Consider the following 18,693-nt stretch of genomic DNA (forward strand, 5'->3'; position numbering starts at 1 on the left):
CCCCATTTGCAGCCGCACAGGACGCCTCGATGGTTTCTCGTAGCTCGTTCAGTGTAGGTGGCTTCCGTCGATAAACTTCATTCTTCATGGTCCCCCATAGGTAGAAGTCAAGAGGGGACCGTGGTGGGTACACAAGAGCTCCTATTCGACCTATCCATCGTCCAGGTGGATTTTCATCCAAGTAGGCTCTGACATCTCTGTGATAGTGAGGCGGAGCGCCATCTTCTTGTAGGTAAAACCTTTCATTTCGAAACACCTCTCGGATGCCAGGTAAAATCGATGATTGCAGCATATGAAGATACACCTCACCAGTTACGGTACCTTAAAAGAAGAATGGGCCAATCAAACTGCACAATGACAGTCCACACCACACATTAGCACCGGGCAGATTAACATGTTTGTCCACGTGAACGTGAGGATTTTCAGGAGCCCAGTACACGCAGTTGTGGTGTTTTAAAGTACCGTTCAGTTTGAATTGCGCCACGTCAGACCAGATAACCATCCCTACAAAACGTTCATCCTCATGAAGCATGTCTTCAAATTACTCGCAGTACTCCATCCTCAAATCCGGGTCGTCCTCGTTCTTCGGTAGTGTGCAGCGATCTTCGAATGTACACTTTCAACTTTGCAGCCTTCAGAATTCGTCGTACTGTTCATCGGCATACCCCGCTTCCATGTGCCCCCTGATTCACACACTTATGAGGTGACCTGTTAAAATTTTGCAACACAGTAGCCCTGGGAGCTGGACATGTTGATGCTTTTCTTCTTTTTCTTTTTGTCGGCCAGACCTCTCCTTATGCATATACCGAACAGTAACGTCGGCTTCAAATTTATCCCGAATGCGATAAATTGTTGTTTGAGTTGGTGGCTGAGTTCCGTACACATTACGTCAATGCGCTGTGCCTCCAGCATGTTTACCTGCTTCCAGTACCACTACAATACGGCCTTCCGTTGCTCGAACGACAATGCTACTTCATTCATTGCTCCACTGCCCTCTGCTGGAAAAGGCACGCTAAGATTTTCGCGCTATTCACGTGGCCTTTATCATCTGTTTACCTTTGCTGGCGGGACCTTGTGTTTACAGTGCACTAAGTCTTCTGGTATAGGCAAGAAAAATTTTGTTACTTTCATTTATCTGTCTCTGTCTTACCCTTGGCTTTGACAATATGAAAGTGACAGGTATGAGCGATGCTAGTAATGCCATTCCTTATGCAGCCAGTCCCTGCTATGAATGGTGTGAAACTGTTGCTCATAGGGTTGGTTGGTGCATGCCTTTCTGTAATCTTGATAGACTGATATGTAATAGCATCTTCTGGCTCGGTGAGGAAAGCAACGGGAAACAACATCACTCCTCATTTCCCTAGTACGCCTCTTCAGTGAAGGCTAGGCCATCTATGAGTGCTAATGGTGGAGCTGTTGAGGAACGAACCAGCCATAGGGCTGATGACTAAACATACATACGGTAAAACAATCGACTATCCTACTGCGCAAGAATTGCAGCGATATGTCATTTTTTCCAAAGATATTAACTATCAAAATGTGTCTACATTTTTTCTGGACACTCTGTAGTTGGTTATTAGGAAAGGGTTCAGGTGGAGGAGGTGAGTAATACTGGACAATTACCGCTATTTACGTATGATAATAAATATATTTACAAAAACCTACCAAATATGACAGCTATGAAAACACCTGTGATTAACAACATTTCTGCGGATACTACCTAAATTCAATGGTTTGGGATATCTTACCTTATCTACTTATTCGATTACTCTCTCCACTGACAGTTCGGAACGTAGCACTTAGTCGACCAGTACGTTTCCATTATTCCAAGTCCTCCCAGCCCAAACTTAGCAACATTTTCGTAACGCTAATCAGAACAAATCGAGCTATTTCCTTTTATTATTGCCAATTCTCGAATTTTTGATAATCTTAACCACTTATACCATGCACGGGAACCATACCCAGAGGCATAAATGCCCTCCCTTTCATATCGTTACTGCAACTTCTCCTCACAACAATGTGCAGAGACCTGTACCCTTTATTTACAATCCCGTTTATGTGATTAACCTAATTAAGGTCTTCCCTTGTATTATCACCTACGTGCGTACAGTGATTCACTTAATGACATTTCACACCATCATTGCAGTAATTTAAAATGAGAGGAATTTTCCTATTAGTGGATCTCACTACCTGACTTTTAACTCCAGATGTAGCGTTGTTAATAGCTATTGCGTGAATAATAACTTATGGGAGCTGAAATTGTGTGTACTATTTAGATTTTGGTAGGGATTCTTTTATTATAATATTGATTAGTGGTATAGTGGTCTTAGCTGCTATAACTAAGAGTGTTCAGATTTCTTTTTCTTCATGATTACCAGCAGCTATAGCTGCTCCGACATCTGCATCAGCTTTGGTTCATTCACGTTGATGACGCACAACTAATGAAAGGGTGTGTAAATTTCATAATTTTGAAAATACTGTTGGTTTCGAAAAGGTAATTTTCCCGCAAGGGTGCAAAAGGATTCCTTAATGCGTTGCTTGCCTAGGTACATTCGTAGATGTTGAAGTAAATAATGAGCCTCTGGCGGCATTAATTGACACCAGTAGTGTGGTAAGCTTGATTGACTTGGCATGGCATTCCAAAATGAAGTATTCGTGTAAATTGCCCGAGTTGCAACTTGTATATGTAAAATGCGTCACCGCTAATAGTAATTTCTTGAATATGATGAGATCCGTGAAAGTAAAGTTGCGATTCGGTAATTTTACCTGGAAGATCACTTGTATAGTGACCCCTAACCTTTCCTGCAATTTAATACTAGGTACCAACTTGCTGTCTAGGGTAGGCCTAGCTTTAGACCTGCAAGGTAGACATTTTCATTAGTTGTTACTTTCATTAGTTGTGGGTCATTGACAAAAAATTTGGAAGGAATGAAGACAGCTGTTTTTAGTATGCTGCTTAGATCCACACAGGTAAGAACGAACATTTTTCCTTCGGATCCAAAAGCCTTTTGTGTTGTCAACCTCCCCTGATGAAACTAGCGATATCGATAGTCTTGACCTTACTCATTTGAGTAATGAGGAGGCTAATCAATTCAGTGCACACTGTAATCAATTCCCTGACGTGTGCACCAGTACGTTAGGTCTAACTGATGTTTAGAGTATCAGATTGAGTTGTCCGACGGCCAACCTGTTAGATCTCCCCTTTACCGCCTCCCCGCATGCTTGAGCACAAAAAGTAAGTGACCAAATGTTGCAACACGGAGTCATCAGACCGTCAACAATTCTCTACGTCTCTCCGGTCTTTCTTGTACCTAAACCCTCTGGAGGGTTCAGAGCAGCCGTAGATTACAGTGTCCTGAACCGCAAAATCATTTTGCAATCAATCCCTTTACCGGACTTCCACACTTGTTTTGGGTGGCTTTTCGGGAGCGAAATTCTTTACTGTATTGGACGTCAACTAGGCATACTATCAGGTGCCGTGGTCTAAGCCATCTATTCCCCTTACAGCTTTCATCACAGATTACAACATATATGAATTTTTGAGGCTGCCTTTCGTGATATCGTGTGGTGCTGCTGTTCTTACCAGGTTGTGAAATTCGATCCTCTTCGATATTCGTTTTCAACTATTTAGGTGGCATTGTAATTCTTTTAAACGCATTTGAAGATCACACGGATCATGTCAGGGTAATTTTGGAGCATTTGAAGAAAGCTGGCCTTACTGTAAAATGATCAAAAGTTGCATTCGCTAAACGAGGCATGTCTTTAATTGGCCATGTTGTTTCTTCCGATGGGATCTCAGTAGACCACTCTATAACCCAGGCCATCAGAGACTTCCAGCCCCTGGGAATGTCAAAGTTATCGCACGCTTTGTGGACATGGTGAACTTCTTCCGCAAGTTCATTCCGAGTTTTGCTGAAATTGCTGCTCCTCTTAACTATCTGAGACGTAAAGAGGTCAAGTTCTCCTGGGGTCGTCCTCAGCAAGTAGCTTTTGAAACTCTGAAACTTGCTCTAACGAATGCCCCTGTATTGACGATTCCAGATTTTAATAAGCGTTTCATCGTGCAAACAGACGCCTACGGGAAAGCTATAGCCGATGTGCTCCCACAAGAGTATGAGGATGGGCGTAGGCCTGTGGCCTGTATATGAAGTTTTCTCACCAACCTAGAAAGTAAATATTCTCTTTAGGAAATGGAATGTCTCGCTATGATGTTTGTCCTTGAGTAGTTAGGACCTTCATTGAACCATGTAAATGTCGACGTTGAAACTGACAATGAAGCTCTCTCGTGGGTATTAAATCGGCCCAAGAGAACTGGCAGAATCACTAGATGGGCACATAGAAATTCACTTTTTTTGCTAGGGGCTTTACGTCGCCCCGACACAGATGGGTCTTATGGCGACGATTGGATAGGAAAGGCCTAGGAGTTGGAAGGAAGCGGCCGTGGCCTTAATTAAGGTACAGCCCCAGCATTTGCCTGGTGTGAAAATGGGAAACCACGGAAAACCATTTTCAGGGCTGCCGATAGTGGGATACGAACCTACTATCTCCCGGATCCAAGCTCACAGCCGCGCGCCTCTACGCGCACGACCAACTCGCCCGGTAATTCAAATTTTAGTTTCAACGTTAGACATATCAGGGTTTCGGAAAATATCATCGCTGACAGTTTCAGTAGAATGTTTGGTGGTGATTAAGGTGCTGATGTAAAATCTGGTGTCGAAAAACTTGACGAAGTTGATGTTGTTGGCGTTAGTGCCATCTTTTCGGATCTTCCTTTACTGTTCCAGGAATTTGGAGATCATCAAAATTAAGACCCGGAATTGAAAGGGATCATTCACAAAATTAATTGTTGAACAGAGGTAAAACCTTACTTCCTAGTTAAAGGTGTTCTTTATTGTAAAGATCGGAATGACCATAATTTCAAAACTGTTGTCCCTAATGTCTTCGTGCCAGTCATATTTAAATATTACCACTGTTTTCCTATTGGCGGTTATTTGGGTACATTCAAAACCATACAAAAAATCAGACAGTTCTTCCGGTAGAAAATGGACAACAATATCAGAACTATGGATAAATATTGTAAATCTTGTGCAATTAGTAAACCTAATCTCAACAACCGCAATGGATTATTGTCATCTTCGCAAGCCTTTCGTTCTATGGAAAGGCTATTAATTGACTACGTGGGCCCTCTCCCTAAGTCTTCTTTGGGAAACACTCATATTTTTGTGTGTATATTCTCTAATGTCCAACACGATTTGTATTAATGATCTTCTCCCCGATCTGTTTAAACGTAATGATGTTCAAAGGATTTGGAATGAAGCCAGGAAGAATTTGTTCGTATCGTATGAGAAGGTCAAGAATAGGTATAACAAAGATAGAAAATCAACTAGGTTGAAGTTTGGAAATCAAGTCTTTGTCAAATGTTACCCCATCAGTAAAGCCATCATTAAGTTTTCAGCTAAGCTTGTTCTTACATATCAAGGCCCCTGTACCGAATTGCAGTTTCTGTCCCCAGTATCTTTGTTGGTGAGTGATCCCGTCGGTAAGAGAATTAGGCGTGTTCATATATCCCATATTAAACTTGGTTAATGTGTAGTATACCACACTTTTCCTAATGCTACTTGTAAACCGCGTCGTGTTTTGGTTTGGATCTGTGGGTGAGAACTACCTTTCAGAGGGCAAATTGGGTTTAATTCTCATTATATTGTTCAATGTAATTATTCCTGTTGAGTATGAATCTCATTTAGTAAATGTTACCGTGATGGTTGTTCTTAGGTTCGAAAACATCGTGTAGACTTTTGCCTTGGTGTTTTTGTATCGGTTCCCCGGGTTATGATTGTTTTTGGTTCGAGCATTGTGGTTCGGTATGTCCGAATAAATTAACCATGCAAATTGTCTCTTCGCTGATATTGCTTGGTGTGTCAGATCTGACATGTACACCTTAAGATTACCTTAAGCAGGTTTTCTGGCACTTATATCTCACGTCAATTTCAATATGACAGTGTTGTAGTACTGATGTATTCGGTATTGCTAAACTGCCTACCAATAGTTATTAACTGAGGCCTTTGTCTCTATGTAATAGGTGTGTGTTCTTTCCCTTTTCCTGTGAATATTTATTTTCAGTTACCAATATATTGCTTGATTGGTATCATTTCCATATCAGTAGGATTTCTTCTAAAATTACTAAAACCTGGTAATTGAGTCCCACTGAAGCGGGACATGATTTAAATACGGAATGTTATGACCTTTGGCCCGAGGCTATTTTTGAATTAACCCTATGAAAGTAATTCCTAGGTCTGTTTCATTATTATTCATTGAAGTGAAATTTTGTTAAGGTGTTGTGCCTTATATCAACCTCTATATGATCATTTCTGGTGTTTTAAAAACTATCACTGGTTGTATGACTCTATTTCTGCTGTACGACTTAATTCCGTACTATTTTTTGTGGCAGTTATGTGCACATCTCATGAATAGCTTAGCGTTTTAAAATTGTTTACATAATTACTGTCCGTTTGTGAGTTGCGAGGCAGTAGTTTTAGATATGTTCTCTATGTAAACTTATTGGAATATTATTGGAATATGGTAGAGCACTGTTTATCGGTGTTGGAGAGGGTAGCCGGCTTGCCTCATGCATGGACTCTGCGTCTTTGCCGTGTTCCCTCCTCTGACTATTGGTTGCATGTGCTTCTCTATTCCTAATAGTTCTGGTGCCCTCTTCTTAATTACACCCGTCACCCGGGTGTGGAATATAAATCTTGAGAGTGGCCTATCACAGGTCTTCCCTGTGTTCTAAATTTTCTGGTGTGGAATTAACTTACCTAACGTACCTTTCTTAAAATTTTAATTTTATTATCCATATATGGTGCAGGTTGGTAATAGTATTATCCATTATGGTATTAATTGGTATCACGTGGTATTTTGTTCTAGCTCCTCTGTAACAATTATTCGCAGGGTTTATCGTTTCTAAATTCATAACCTATTTTTGTATTGCGGTCTTCCATTTGAGTTGTGAGTTGCATGTGAGGAAAGGAAAGTCCTAAGTTATCTACCTGTTATTGTGGTGTTGCGTTTTGCAAGAAGGATCCTTAACCTGAGGAGTGCATCTCCTTTTAAACCGTGAAAGTATGGTTCTGGTCCTGTGTTTGGTGATGCTGTTATGGTACCGCGGACTTGCTTTTTAACTTGGGGTGGAATAATGGCTTCATGGCATGTTGTTGAGGATGTTGTGATCCTTTTATCCCTTGCAGGCTGACACGTGACTCGCGGTAGTCATTATGGCTTTTTGTGGTTGTATTGTGTTCATTGGGTGGTCAAGGAACTTTGGTTGCGGTGCGGATTACTTTGGTGATTTCCTCCGTGCCCCAGTGGATTTGGCTATTATTCATTTACTTGTGCACGCAACTCTTGTGGAATTACATTTTCGCGCTGCATATAAATAGCTGGTTCCTTGGGTGTTCTCGTTTGGTCACCTTTGTTGTTTACCTACATAACCTGTTTTTCCGATGTCATCATGAATTTATTTTAATGTGCTATAAAAGTACAGTTAAAGTCTACCTGCCAGTCTATGGCTTTTTTCCTCAGTGGCACTTTTAGTATCTGTTGTTATTGTCGATTTGTAATCATACCGTTGGGTAGTAATGTCAGATAAGTATTGGATTATCTATTATTTCCCGAGAGGTACTGAAGTTACCCTGCGAATTGATTATGGGATTTTTAGGTGGTGTTCCTTCCTTCTTCATTTTTCTGTTGAGCGTTTTCTATCGTCATGCCTCATGATCTACTACTTATACATTGTGTTTTATTTACCTTGTCTCCTGTGGGATAGGAGGAGGCAACTGTTAGGTGTGGAGCACCAGGGTTTATCCTGGATGCCACTAATTTCTAGAGCGGATTTTTGGGAGGTCCTGACGGACAACCTGTGGGTTATGTTGTGTGGGTCATTGCTCTTAACTTTCTGCTGGCCATCTGGTTTGAGGTGTATTGTATCGCCTTTTTTATTCAATCGGTTTTGCCGTCTGGAATGTCTACGTTTCCCAAGCGGTACTGAAGTTACCCTGGGAATAGATTATGGGATTTTTAGGTGGTGTTCCTTCCTTCTTCATTTTTCTATTGAGCGTTTTCTATCGTCATGCCTCATGATCTACTACTTATACATTGTATTTTATTTACTTTGTCTCCTGTGGGATAGGAGGAGGCACCCGTTAGGTGTGGAGCGCCAGGGTTTATCCTGGATGCCACTAATTTCTAGAGCGGATTTTGGGGAGGTCCTGAAGGACAACGTGTTGGTTATGTTGTGTAGGTCATAGCTCCTAACGTTCTGGTCATCTGGTTTGAGGTGTATTGTATCGCCTTTTTATTTAACCAGTTGTGCCGTCTGGAAGATTTATTTTTGGTAATTCTGTGAAGTTAGTGAGTGGGTTACGTGACTTCAGATTGGTTAACCCTCCTGAGTTTCTCTTATACCATGTTCTGCCCTGTTATTCCTAAAGTGTTAATGGAGGTGTTATAGTGAGTTTATTGTTTTCCATGCCTGTATGAATCTTGGCTTGGTGTTTCTGATAGTTCTGTTGTTGATGAGAAGCTTCATGCGCATCCACCATCTGATACTTTTAGTGGTTTCCAACCGTATCTGTCAATTTTACCCTTGCTTGGAATAACTACTATCCTTAAGCCTTGGATCTTTTCATTGTTAACCTTATCACCTTGGAGTGTTTCTAATCTATTGCTTCTAATTTTCTACTAGGTTATCCATTTAATTATGCATATGGGAAGGTCAACCAGACTAAATTAAATATTTGTTGAACGATCCTGGTAGAATATTGGAAAGTTTAAAAACCAGTAATCTCACTAGTTTGTAGTTCTGCTCCTATTTAGTTGTAAATTTGGTAGTCCTAACTTTGGTTACCTTCTTCCAGTTTGTGTAAAATATTTTAGCTTGTGATGTGCCCTCTTGTGTTCATCTTAAGTAAAATAGTATTCATATGGCAGTGTGTTGGGAGCTTATTGTAGGAACATGCAAATTTGACTCTTTGCTTACATTTCTCTGCATTTAGGGGAATCCTTGCCAGGTATTCTCTCCTTACTTCATATTCATCGCTGTAGTTATGAACTGTTAAATAAGTTTTATCTATTATATCAAGGTCAGTGTTGATATTATGATATCCTCTGATAACATGTTGTTTGCACCCGATTTTGTGGTCTGCTCTAGTGTATTGAGAGTAAACTCTATTATTGCATTGCCTATCTACAGTGTATGGTACTCCTGTGTATATGATTGTTGTAAAGAAAAGGGGAAAGGAACTAAACCTGGTACTTGGCTTTGTTCTCGGCTGTATTGCTTATCCTTTTTTCTGTTGTTATTTAAGTTGGTCGTGTGCTCTAGTCATGAGTCTATTGAGAGTATCTCTAAATTAGGGTTTGATCTATGTTTGGACTTTGGGATTCCTTGCATTCAACAAACATATCTTTTTATCTCCTCTCCCTTTTGGCACTTTTGTGTTCTTGATTTTTCGGGTGTTGTTGATTTAATTATCGAAAGGACATAATATGCTGTATTTCTTGGCATTTGAAACCCGATAACTAGTACTTCAACTGCAATTTTTATTTTAATATTTAAATGTTGAATTTACTGTCGAGATTATTTATAAAGTAAAGGGATTTGGGTAAGGAACTACTGATGACGTGTTGCGTATAAACTTTCAGAAACTTTTAAATTAAAAATAAACACTGCGAGTGAATATGTGGGTGTGTATTTTAATAAAAACCAATCTGGGTAACCATTTTGGGAACTAAATAAATTTGAAGATGTGATTTGAATTAGACTTGGTACTCCAAACTTCTTGGAAACAAGTGTGCTCCGTGATGTTGCAGTTTCTAAAGAAAATAGGTGTGTGTAAAAAATAAAAATGTAATATGTGAAAATTGTAATAGGGATGGAAACTTGACGAACTCCTGACTGTGTTTAATATGAAAATTATCACATGACATGATTTAAAGTTGTAAGAGGTCTTAAGTGCTTTCTATAAGGTGGTAATTCTACACCTGGAGGCTTCGGGTGTTGAACATAGTACTAGTGGTCGTTTTAGTTTGTACTATATTGAAAAGTTATTTTGCATCGATACCACCGTACTGTGAATATGAATGTGGACATGTTGTGCTTCGGGGAGGGAGGCTGGCATAGTTGCATCGTGATTATTTGCCTTCTCCTCTAACATTTTAGTTTACGCCTAGCTGCCATTGAGATCGGTGTCCTATTATAATTTATTCCCAACCCGTCTTTTCCCCAATCAATATTCTAAGTTCTTCTATATCTTAATTAATTCATGTATTCCCCGCGCCTAGCGCTCGCTACTAAGCTCTTATTCTTAAGACATGCTCTGTTACTACCGTGTGCTGCTATCTTCATCCGTCCGTCTGTCTACGAGGCTCTGCCTCCGACCAATCGGAGCCCCTGGCCATTTTGTTGATCTGCTTCCTTCTATAGTGTAGAGTTATCCGCCATTAGTGATCGGCCGCTTGACTGTGATGGAATGAAGACGGGCTTGGTACCCGTTGCGCTGATAGGAAATAACTCTATGTAATGCTTATATTTACAATCAACGAATACTGTCCCCGAGTTGGTGGTTATCAGCGATTGGGAGAGAAGTGCATTTATTCATCCATATCAGGTATGAAGATGTTCAATATTCCCTTCCTCTGCATGTATCAACTATAGCTTACAGTATATATGACGATGATGATGCTTGTAGTTTAAAGGGGCCTACACCTAGGACATCGCCTCCTAGTGGTACGAAATGTAATGACAATTTAAAAATCCAAAATTCATCCACCGACCAGAATTCAAAAACGTAATAATGAGGAATGAATGGATGAATTTAAAATAATAAGCAGATCCATCTCACAATACTGAAAGTTAAAAATAATTCCAAATTCAATACAATGGCCAGAATTTAAGAAGAGGACGATGAGCAATAATTATGAACGTAAAACAATCCGTGGATCCGACCCACAACGCACCACATAAAGATAATAGTATATAATGACCAAGAGGCTACTTCAGAATCACAATCCTGAATCGATGATACTTGTCCTATAACGGGGCCAAAATTCAGGTCAACGGCCTCTCATCATGGTACTTATCTCAGGTAGTGGTACTATTCACAAGTAACGTAGATTCACGGTGTTCCATACAACGTGGTACTATTCACAGGTAATTTAATGCACACAGACATGCAGACCTGTGCTATTTCTCACATAATGGCGCCACTTACAGGCAACGCCAAACCACGGTGCTCCTCACATAGCTGTACTAATCACAGGGGCCCTAACTATCCCATGGTGTTCCTCACAGAAGGAATACTAATCACGGGCAAAGCAGACCCACGGTGTTGCTCATATAGTGGTACTAATCACAGACAACGCCTTGGTCCGTGTTGTTTCTCACATAATGGTGTTAATCACGGCTACTGTAAACCCATAGTGAATCACCCACTGTTGTTAGTAATCGCAAACCTATTGTGTACCTAATGTAGCGGTACTACTCGCAAGTGCAGGCGACCCATGATGTTCATCGTGAGATGGTACAAATCACAGGTAGTCTCATGGTTTTAATTCAATCATCCCTTGATCACTACTTTTAATCGCCTCCTACGACAGGCAGGGTATACATCTGCGTCCGTCACCCACAAGGATTCAGAGAGAGAGAGAGAGGAAAGGAAGGCATCCGACAATTCGAAAAATGACGCACCGGACAAAGAAAGTCAAGGGCCACGAAGGGCGTGAAAATGAAACACTCCCTAGGCCTCGAATGCTCTAATACCGTCGGGGTCGGAAAAGAACAATAGTTGACCAACAGTGGTAAGAGAGTACAGATGAAAATGATGTGCCTGGCACAAGTAAATGGAAGACATGTCAGGACGCAGCTAAGGGCCCCGTGGTCGACAACCCACGCTGCCAAGTGAAAACCACCGGAAGCCTCCATTTTAAGTCTCCTGTTACGATACCCAGGGGGATGCCGTGGGTTCATTCTTCATCTGCGTCCCCCACACACTGGGGGTATTATTGCTTAAAGCATTTAAAAAACACGTTGGAAGATGTAAAATTTATGTACCTCACCCATCCTAAAGTATTTTATTTATGATGGATCACTAACCTGTAACAGCCATGTATTGTCCTTCTTTCAAGGAGTCGTGTACACCAACAAATATATAATTATTATCGGTGGTTCCTGTAAACTTGGTCTTCCTGGAGAAGAATTTCTTCACTACCTCTGCCTCAGCATCTGAGTTGATGACTATGAGGTGCCCACCTTCTTGAGCACAAATGGAACGAGCAGTTTGCCAGTTTTCGCCGTTTGTATGCAGCTTGTAGAACCCAAGTCCAGGGAACAGTTCGTAATCGTCTCTGGGTACTGATGATTTTAACTCCGTTGCTAAACATAGAAGAAAATTTGTAAATTAGGCCATACGAATGCGACGGTATCAATTGCTCTTGTCATTGTCATCTCTCCTAGGGCTTTGTAATCACATTTCCAAAAATAAATTAATAATTTTGCAAGTATATGTATAATTCAGGGAAATGTAGCATGAACTTGAGTAGTCTCTTATATTTTGTATTCATTTTCATTATGCAGTTAATTCATTAGAATGTTTAAAGAAACCATTTCTTCAGTAAATATGTTCTCAATGTAGAAGCAGATCAATAAGTAACAAAACCCACAAATCGTATGATTCAGGTATAGCATGTATCGCTTTATAAATGACAGAAGTTGCATCAATTATGATTTGATGGTCATTACGCATGACAGACTTCTCTGGCTGGCAAAGACGTAAGTACAATGCACTATTCATGACGTTAAACAATAATACAAACTAATTCCTATCAAGATTCAAAGCTATACAGAATGTAGAGCAATTTCATCAATTTAATGTTGCTCCAACAGTTTGTGTTTGAATAATGTTAGTAACTTTTATTCATGTGAAATATACATGCAGAATACACCACCTAGAAAGAAAGACTGGTTAGAGAAATAATTTTGATTATGTGGATACTCCAAATCCCGACCACACATTATACCCTGACAGTGTCCACCATTATTGCCCGGAAGCGAGGAGGTCGCCCATCCCGTGCTGTCGTTGTCATTGAGGCAATGACCCTACCAGCTGGCACACGCAAGCAACCAGTTCGGAACGAGTGAGGAGTGCAAGGGCATATTTTCTCTGTCACCGCTGGGTCCTCACACTGGAGTCCGCCCGGAGGTGCGAGAATGACGGAGAAGGTTAACCCAGATCCTTCGAAATCGAGAGGATTCCAGGAATTTTCATTTTAGATAAATATCACGTCGAGCCACACTCTTTATTTAAGGTGGACCGGTCGAGCTCAGTGTCACAGTCTAGCTGTTCAGTCCAATGCATACTAAACAAATCTGCATACGTGTACTTTCACGACCACTAAATGGCATAATAATAATGTGGGGATATTAGGTCACCTATTGTTAATAATCTGCTGACGCGTTTCGATCCTGCAACCAGGATCGTCTTCCGTGCAATAACAAATAATATATTGGCAAATGCCACCTCATAGTAACCAGACTCAGGATAGAGATACCCTGTTAGAAATATAGTTCATTCCATGGCCTCCAGAGTCATAGAGAAGGACGTTGACGGGTTAACTAGGGAGGGTAACCATAATCTACTCAGTATATAGCTGTCACTTATCTTAAAATTATTCGTGTATTTAGCAATTTCTATCGCATCACGAATGATTCAGGTATAGCATGTATCGCTTTATAAATGACAGAAGTTGCATCAATGATTATTTGATGGTCATTACGCATGACAGACTTCTCTGGCTGGCAAAGACGTAAGTGCCTGCGATGTTCTTTAAAACTCGTTGCTACCTTCCTACATGTTTGGCCATCACAAAACCGTTCCACAGGAGAAATGGATCATATTTACATATTCCAGCACAGTTTAAAAGAACAGGATCTTTGACAGATCGCAAGCAATTCCCTATGACGACATTAGTCTTGTAAATGGTTATGTGCCTATACATCTAACAGGGTCTTTCTATATTCTGATTACTGTGGAACATCGCGCGAACTTATATCCCCGAATTATTATTACGTCATAAACAACTCTTCCTTCCGTCAATCCTCACATATACACTCCCTTTGCTCATTAATTATTCCCGATATGTTCTTCGGGTCTCCAGGTTTTGCCTTAAAGTGCCTATACATACACTCAGTTTTTCAATAAAATTCAGATAACGTAAAGAAACTACTTTCGCCAACATGTATTCCTTAGTAGACTTCTTCGCTTAAACTCAATTTCCTGGTGATTCATTTCAATTCTGATTTTAATCTCATAAAATGATCATTCCTGGGATACTCAACTTATTTAAGCCTTACCTGCGTGTTTTGAGATTAAATAGTCTATGATATTGAAAGTGTCCTATACACAAACACCAAAACATTTATATTCTGAGAGGAGTACTATAATATTAAAATATTACCACATCACCTATTTTTGACTATTTACTAAGTGAGTTCAATACTAGACATTAAAACTGAGTATATTTGATTTCAACTAGTTACATAATTCTTCCCCAAAACCGATTTCCAGGAAATTTCAGTTATTCAAATTAATTTAATTAATAGTCAGATGTATGGATTTCACTATTTGATATTTTCCCCCATATCCAGCCAAATTCCACAGTGCCTTTTACGTAGTCAATAAGTGACTTACTTGTAGCCATGGTGGTCAGAATAATCCGTTCCTTGCCACCACATTGTAGAAAAGTGTGAGCCACATCCATGTCAACGTCTGTAGTTGTATTGCCCCATTTATTTAGTTCAGAATCCTTTTGCAAATCGACCTGAAATATGGTAACAGATATCACTTAAATACATAATGTCAATGTTGCAAATGCCTTGGTAATAGTTTCAAAGATAGGCTAAAGTAGAGTTGGGATCAACATTGCCTTTCAGCATACAACATAAAATGAGATGTTGAGAACAACTATCTTCACACAGTTGATAATGGAGCAAAACCAGGAAATTGCCACTGGCGGTTGCTACTACTTCTCAAAGTGAATTATAAGGTCTCAAATGAGCTGAGCTTACACGTCGCGAACTGACATATAATATGATCATAGAATGATTTCGTCCCCGAACAGATTATGTTTTCCAGAGCTCTGTATCAGACGTTGAGTGTATCGATAAAATCATATTTTTGGAAAAGTCTCATTAGAATATAGAATGATTTCAGGATCACCTTGTCAGTCATACACCTCTTTCATAAATGTCTGTTTCTGTGTGTGGGATCATTTGGCAATAGATTTACATGCCAATGATGCCTTACACACTCACACTTAAGGAACTTGGACGATACTCACACCGATTTGTAAATACAAATTACCATTTTAAAGAATATTCTGGCTATGAATTTTTTAAAGAAGTTTTCGTTCAACGTTTTCCTAGTAACGAAGTATTTATTAGGGAAAAAAGCAATTTGACACGTTTTGAATTCAATCTTGTGTTGACTTCTACAATTATTTTTCTCACAGCGCATAATATAGCTTTTGCGCTTTTAGCGTGTCAAGAAACAAGTTGAAATAATCTACGTTTCGCACATAACGTTGCTCCGCTTTTTCAGTAGAATATCGCGTTGCTAACCAACGGTAAAGTGTTCATAAATTCAAAACTATTTCATTAGAGAAGCCTTCCTCGATAAGAGGGGAGATAATTTCTAAACACGCGAAGCAAATTTTCCAGCGAAACGTAAAGAATTTCATCTTGTTTCTCGGTACGCCAAAAGCTCAAGGTATATATTATCAGGTCTATAATTACAGGCATCAATCTAAATAAGAGGAAAACTTGTTTATAATTTAACCTTACATCTTGTCATACGACGTGGGGCGCCAGAATAGGCCGAGTTTGCTTCTCGCTAAACAAAAGAACAAGGAGCTAATTAATAACCACACATCAAATAATAGAAGGATGTTGGACGTCTTTGACATGTACCGTCATACCAGATCAGCGTTATGTAAAGGAATAGGGACAACAGAGTGTCAAAGCACCTTCACCAAAAATTATGATTTTGGGCGACAGGTGTTACCTGTCCGGTCAGGTAATAATTGTCCCTTGTTTAATCGAGGATGCTGCACAGAAGCCAAAAACAGTGGACGATGTAGTTAACGGAGACCTCACTTTTACCACATTCAAGAGCAAAACTGAATCGTACGAGTGCATTGTCAGCTATTACGATGTTGGACTAAAAGTCGCCGAACACTGATTACAGGGACTAAAAATGTATTTAATGTAGTTGTTCGGAGCAGATGTCGGCGGAGTAGAATTTTTTTTTTTTTTTTTGCACTTGAGGTAATCACAAATAAATTTGCTAATGTATTGGATTACCCAGTTGTACAGCCAATTATGTATGTGTAGAGACATAAATATTCAGATAGGTTTTCTTGAAAAGATAATTAAGCGTTCGTTAAGACTGTAGTTGGAATCAGGTGGCGAAATATTAAATATAGCCATCCAACACCAAATGAAATATCAAAATGAAGATTATTGTGTGGATGGGGTACGTAATGTTCTGCAATGTGTAGGAATGGTATATTATTGGGAAAGGGACTATAGAGAATGCCAACGAATTTGTAAAGAAAAGTAGTTCTAAGAGTTAAGCATATTGAAAAGCAGCATGCTGCTACACAATCACCGGGAGAAATGTGCAGCGTACTTGTAAGAATGAGAAATAACGTGGATATGTAACATAACAAAAAGGGAAATAAGAGGAATAATATGGTGGTTAATGGGAGCCACAAATTTAAATTATAGAGAGAAAATAGGGATGATATTACATATTTATTACGGTCTAAACAAATGGAATGAGTACGTCTTATAAAAGACTGCTTAGAGACAGACGAAATAAGAGAGAAATTTACGGATAAGGAGGATAGGAGGAAAATTGATAACGCTTTTATTTTACAGTTGGTTGTACGTCGCACTCACACAGGTATGTTTTATGGCGACGACGAGCTGTGGTTCGAACCCACTATCTCCCGAACGCAAGCTCACAGCTGCGCGCCCCTAAACGCACGGCCAACTCGCTCGGTGAAAATTGACGATGAAACTCAGCTGTATACGGTTGTAAAGTTATTGAACAGAGAGTGTATGCACCCGGGAAGAATTGCAAAATATTCAACATTATTAAGGGTAAGTGAAGAAGTTCTCTGATGGAGGTAAGATTTAATACAGGCTAGTTAGTGACGTCATTGTGCCTAAGAAAACCTAGAGAATATAACATTGTTGAAGTCTAGAATTATGAGATCAGTAGATTATAGTTGTAGCGTATAAATAATGTACCGTCGTATCCTATTTAAATAGCATGTTTCGATAATATGATATTAATATTCATTTCAGATGTCGGAAGCAGTATACAGGAACTGAGGGTGACTACACTTGTGGCCCTCACTTTGGGAGGTCGCGGTTCCTGGGCATCCTACAGACCTCTATAGCACGTCGGAGAAGTACGGTTTTATGTATTTCTTTGTTTAAGTTCCAACTCTTACCATAATATCTCTAACATTCATTTGAGCCTATTCCATCACTGTCCAACTTATTAATCATTTAAATTCAAGTTTGGTTACCGACGCCTTCCGGTCATATTTTTATTTGTACTTCCTTTGAGTTTTCTAACTATGCTATATGACATCAACTTTGTTATACTCATGTATCTAAAATCCACAATTGAGGCAAGCATCTCAGAGCTGAGAACATCCTATGGATATGAGTTACGAATTTTAGGTAAATTAAATATAATAAATTATGAGAATATATTCTTAATTTATTCCTAAAAAGTACAATCCTGATCTTAATCATCGTTATCCGGTTGCTTAGATCAACATTTTGCCTTTTTCTACAACTACGAGGGCTAAAGTGAGTCAATGCATTGTTTCTCTTAATCACCACTACAAGCGCTAATGTGAGTTAATGCATTGTTTCATTTAAGCACCACTACGAGCGCTAATGTGAGTCTATGTAGAGTTAAAACATTAAGACCTTCCAACTACAGTCGGTATTGATATTTTTCAAAAATATAAAAATAAAAATTGAGGAAATTGAACCAACAATCACATTATACGGAGAAATTTGTAAGTAAGTAAGTTTGGTTAGGATTTGAATCAAAGAGGAAACGGGTAAAGCAACAAGCGATCTTGGCTTTTTTTTTCCAGAACTGCATTTAGGCCAGAAGTGTTTTCCGATTTTATTTAGTTTTGAAACTTTTCCTGGCCCAATAGCCCTTCAACTTACGGTACAATTGAAGAAAATGCTTACTTTTACATTTTTCGTACGGGACCACTACTTTGTCTGTTAAGAAATGTTTTGAAGATTAAAATGAAAGACGATTGGAATAAACAATACCCTCTCCCGGATCTCTCGTTTCAGAGATTATGGGAGATATGTATTACCTTTTCTTATCATATCTTATTGTAACCGTTCATCACCATGCCATAGGCATGTTGGGAGGTCTAGTCAATTATATATGCCGTTTTCCGCAACATTCTGTGACATATAATGTAGTAATTAGCAGTCTACATGCCGAACCGGGGTGTGATTTGCGATACCCCAGCCCGAAGGGAGCAGTTTCCTGCGCTGTAACGAGAAAAGGATAGCGCAGTACCGCTGAACCT

The 18,693-nt window shown here is 39.6% G+C and overlaps 1 protein-coding gene across 1 annotated transcript in view; it reads right to left on the reverse strand.

Moving 5' to 3' along the window:
• LOC136875024 (hemolymph lipopolysaccharide-binding protein) overlaps positions 1-18,693 on the reverse strand; it is a 61,585-nt gene that overhangs the window by 17,094 nt on the left and 25,798 nt on the right. The window contains exons 3-4 of the mRNA XM_067148743.2: positions 14,742-14,871; positions 12,149-12,427 (exon numbers count right to left, since the gene is read on the reverse strand). Coding sequence (XP_067004844.2) covers positions 12,149-12,427; positions 14,742-14,871 — 409 coding nt within the window. The remainder of the gene's footprint in view (positions 1-12,148; positions 12,428-14,741; positions 14,872-18,693) is intronic.

This window comes from Anabrus simplex, chromosome 5, assembly GCF_040414725.1.
Source record: "Anabrus simplex isolate iqAnaSimp1 chromosome 5, ASM4041472v1, whole genome shotgun sequence".
NCBI classification, from domain to species: Eukaryota; Metazoa; Arthropoda; class Insecta; order Orthoptera; family Tettigoniidae; genus Anabrus; species Anabrus simplex.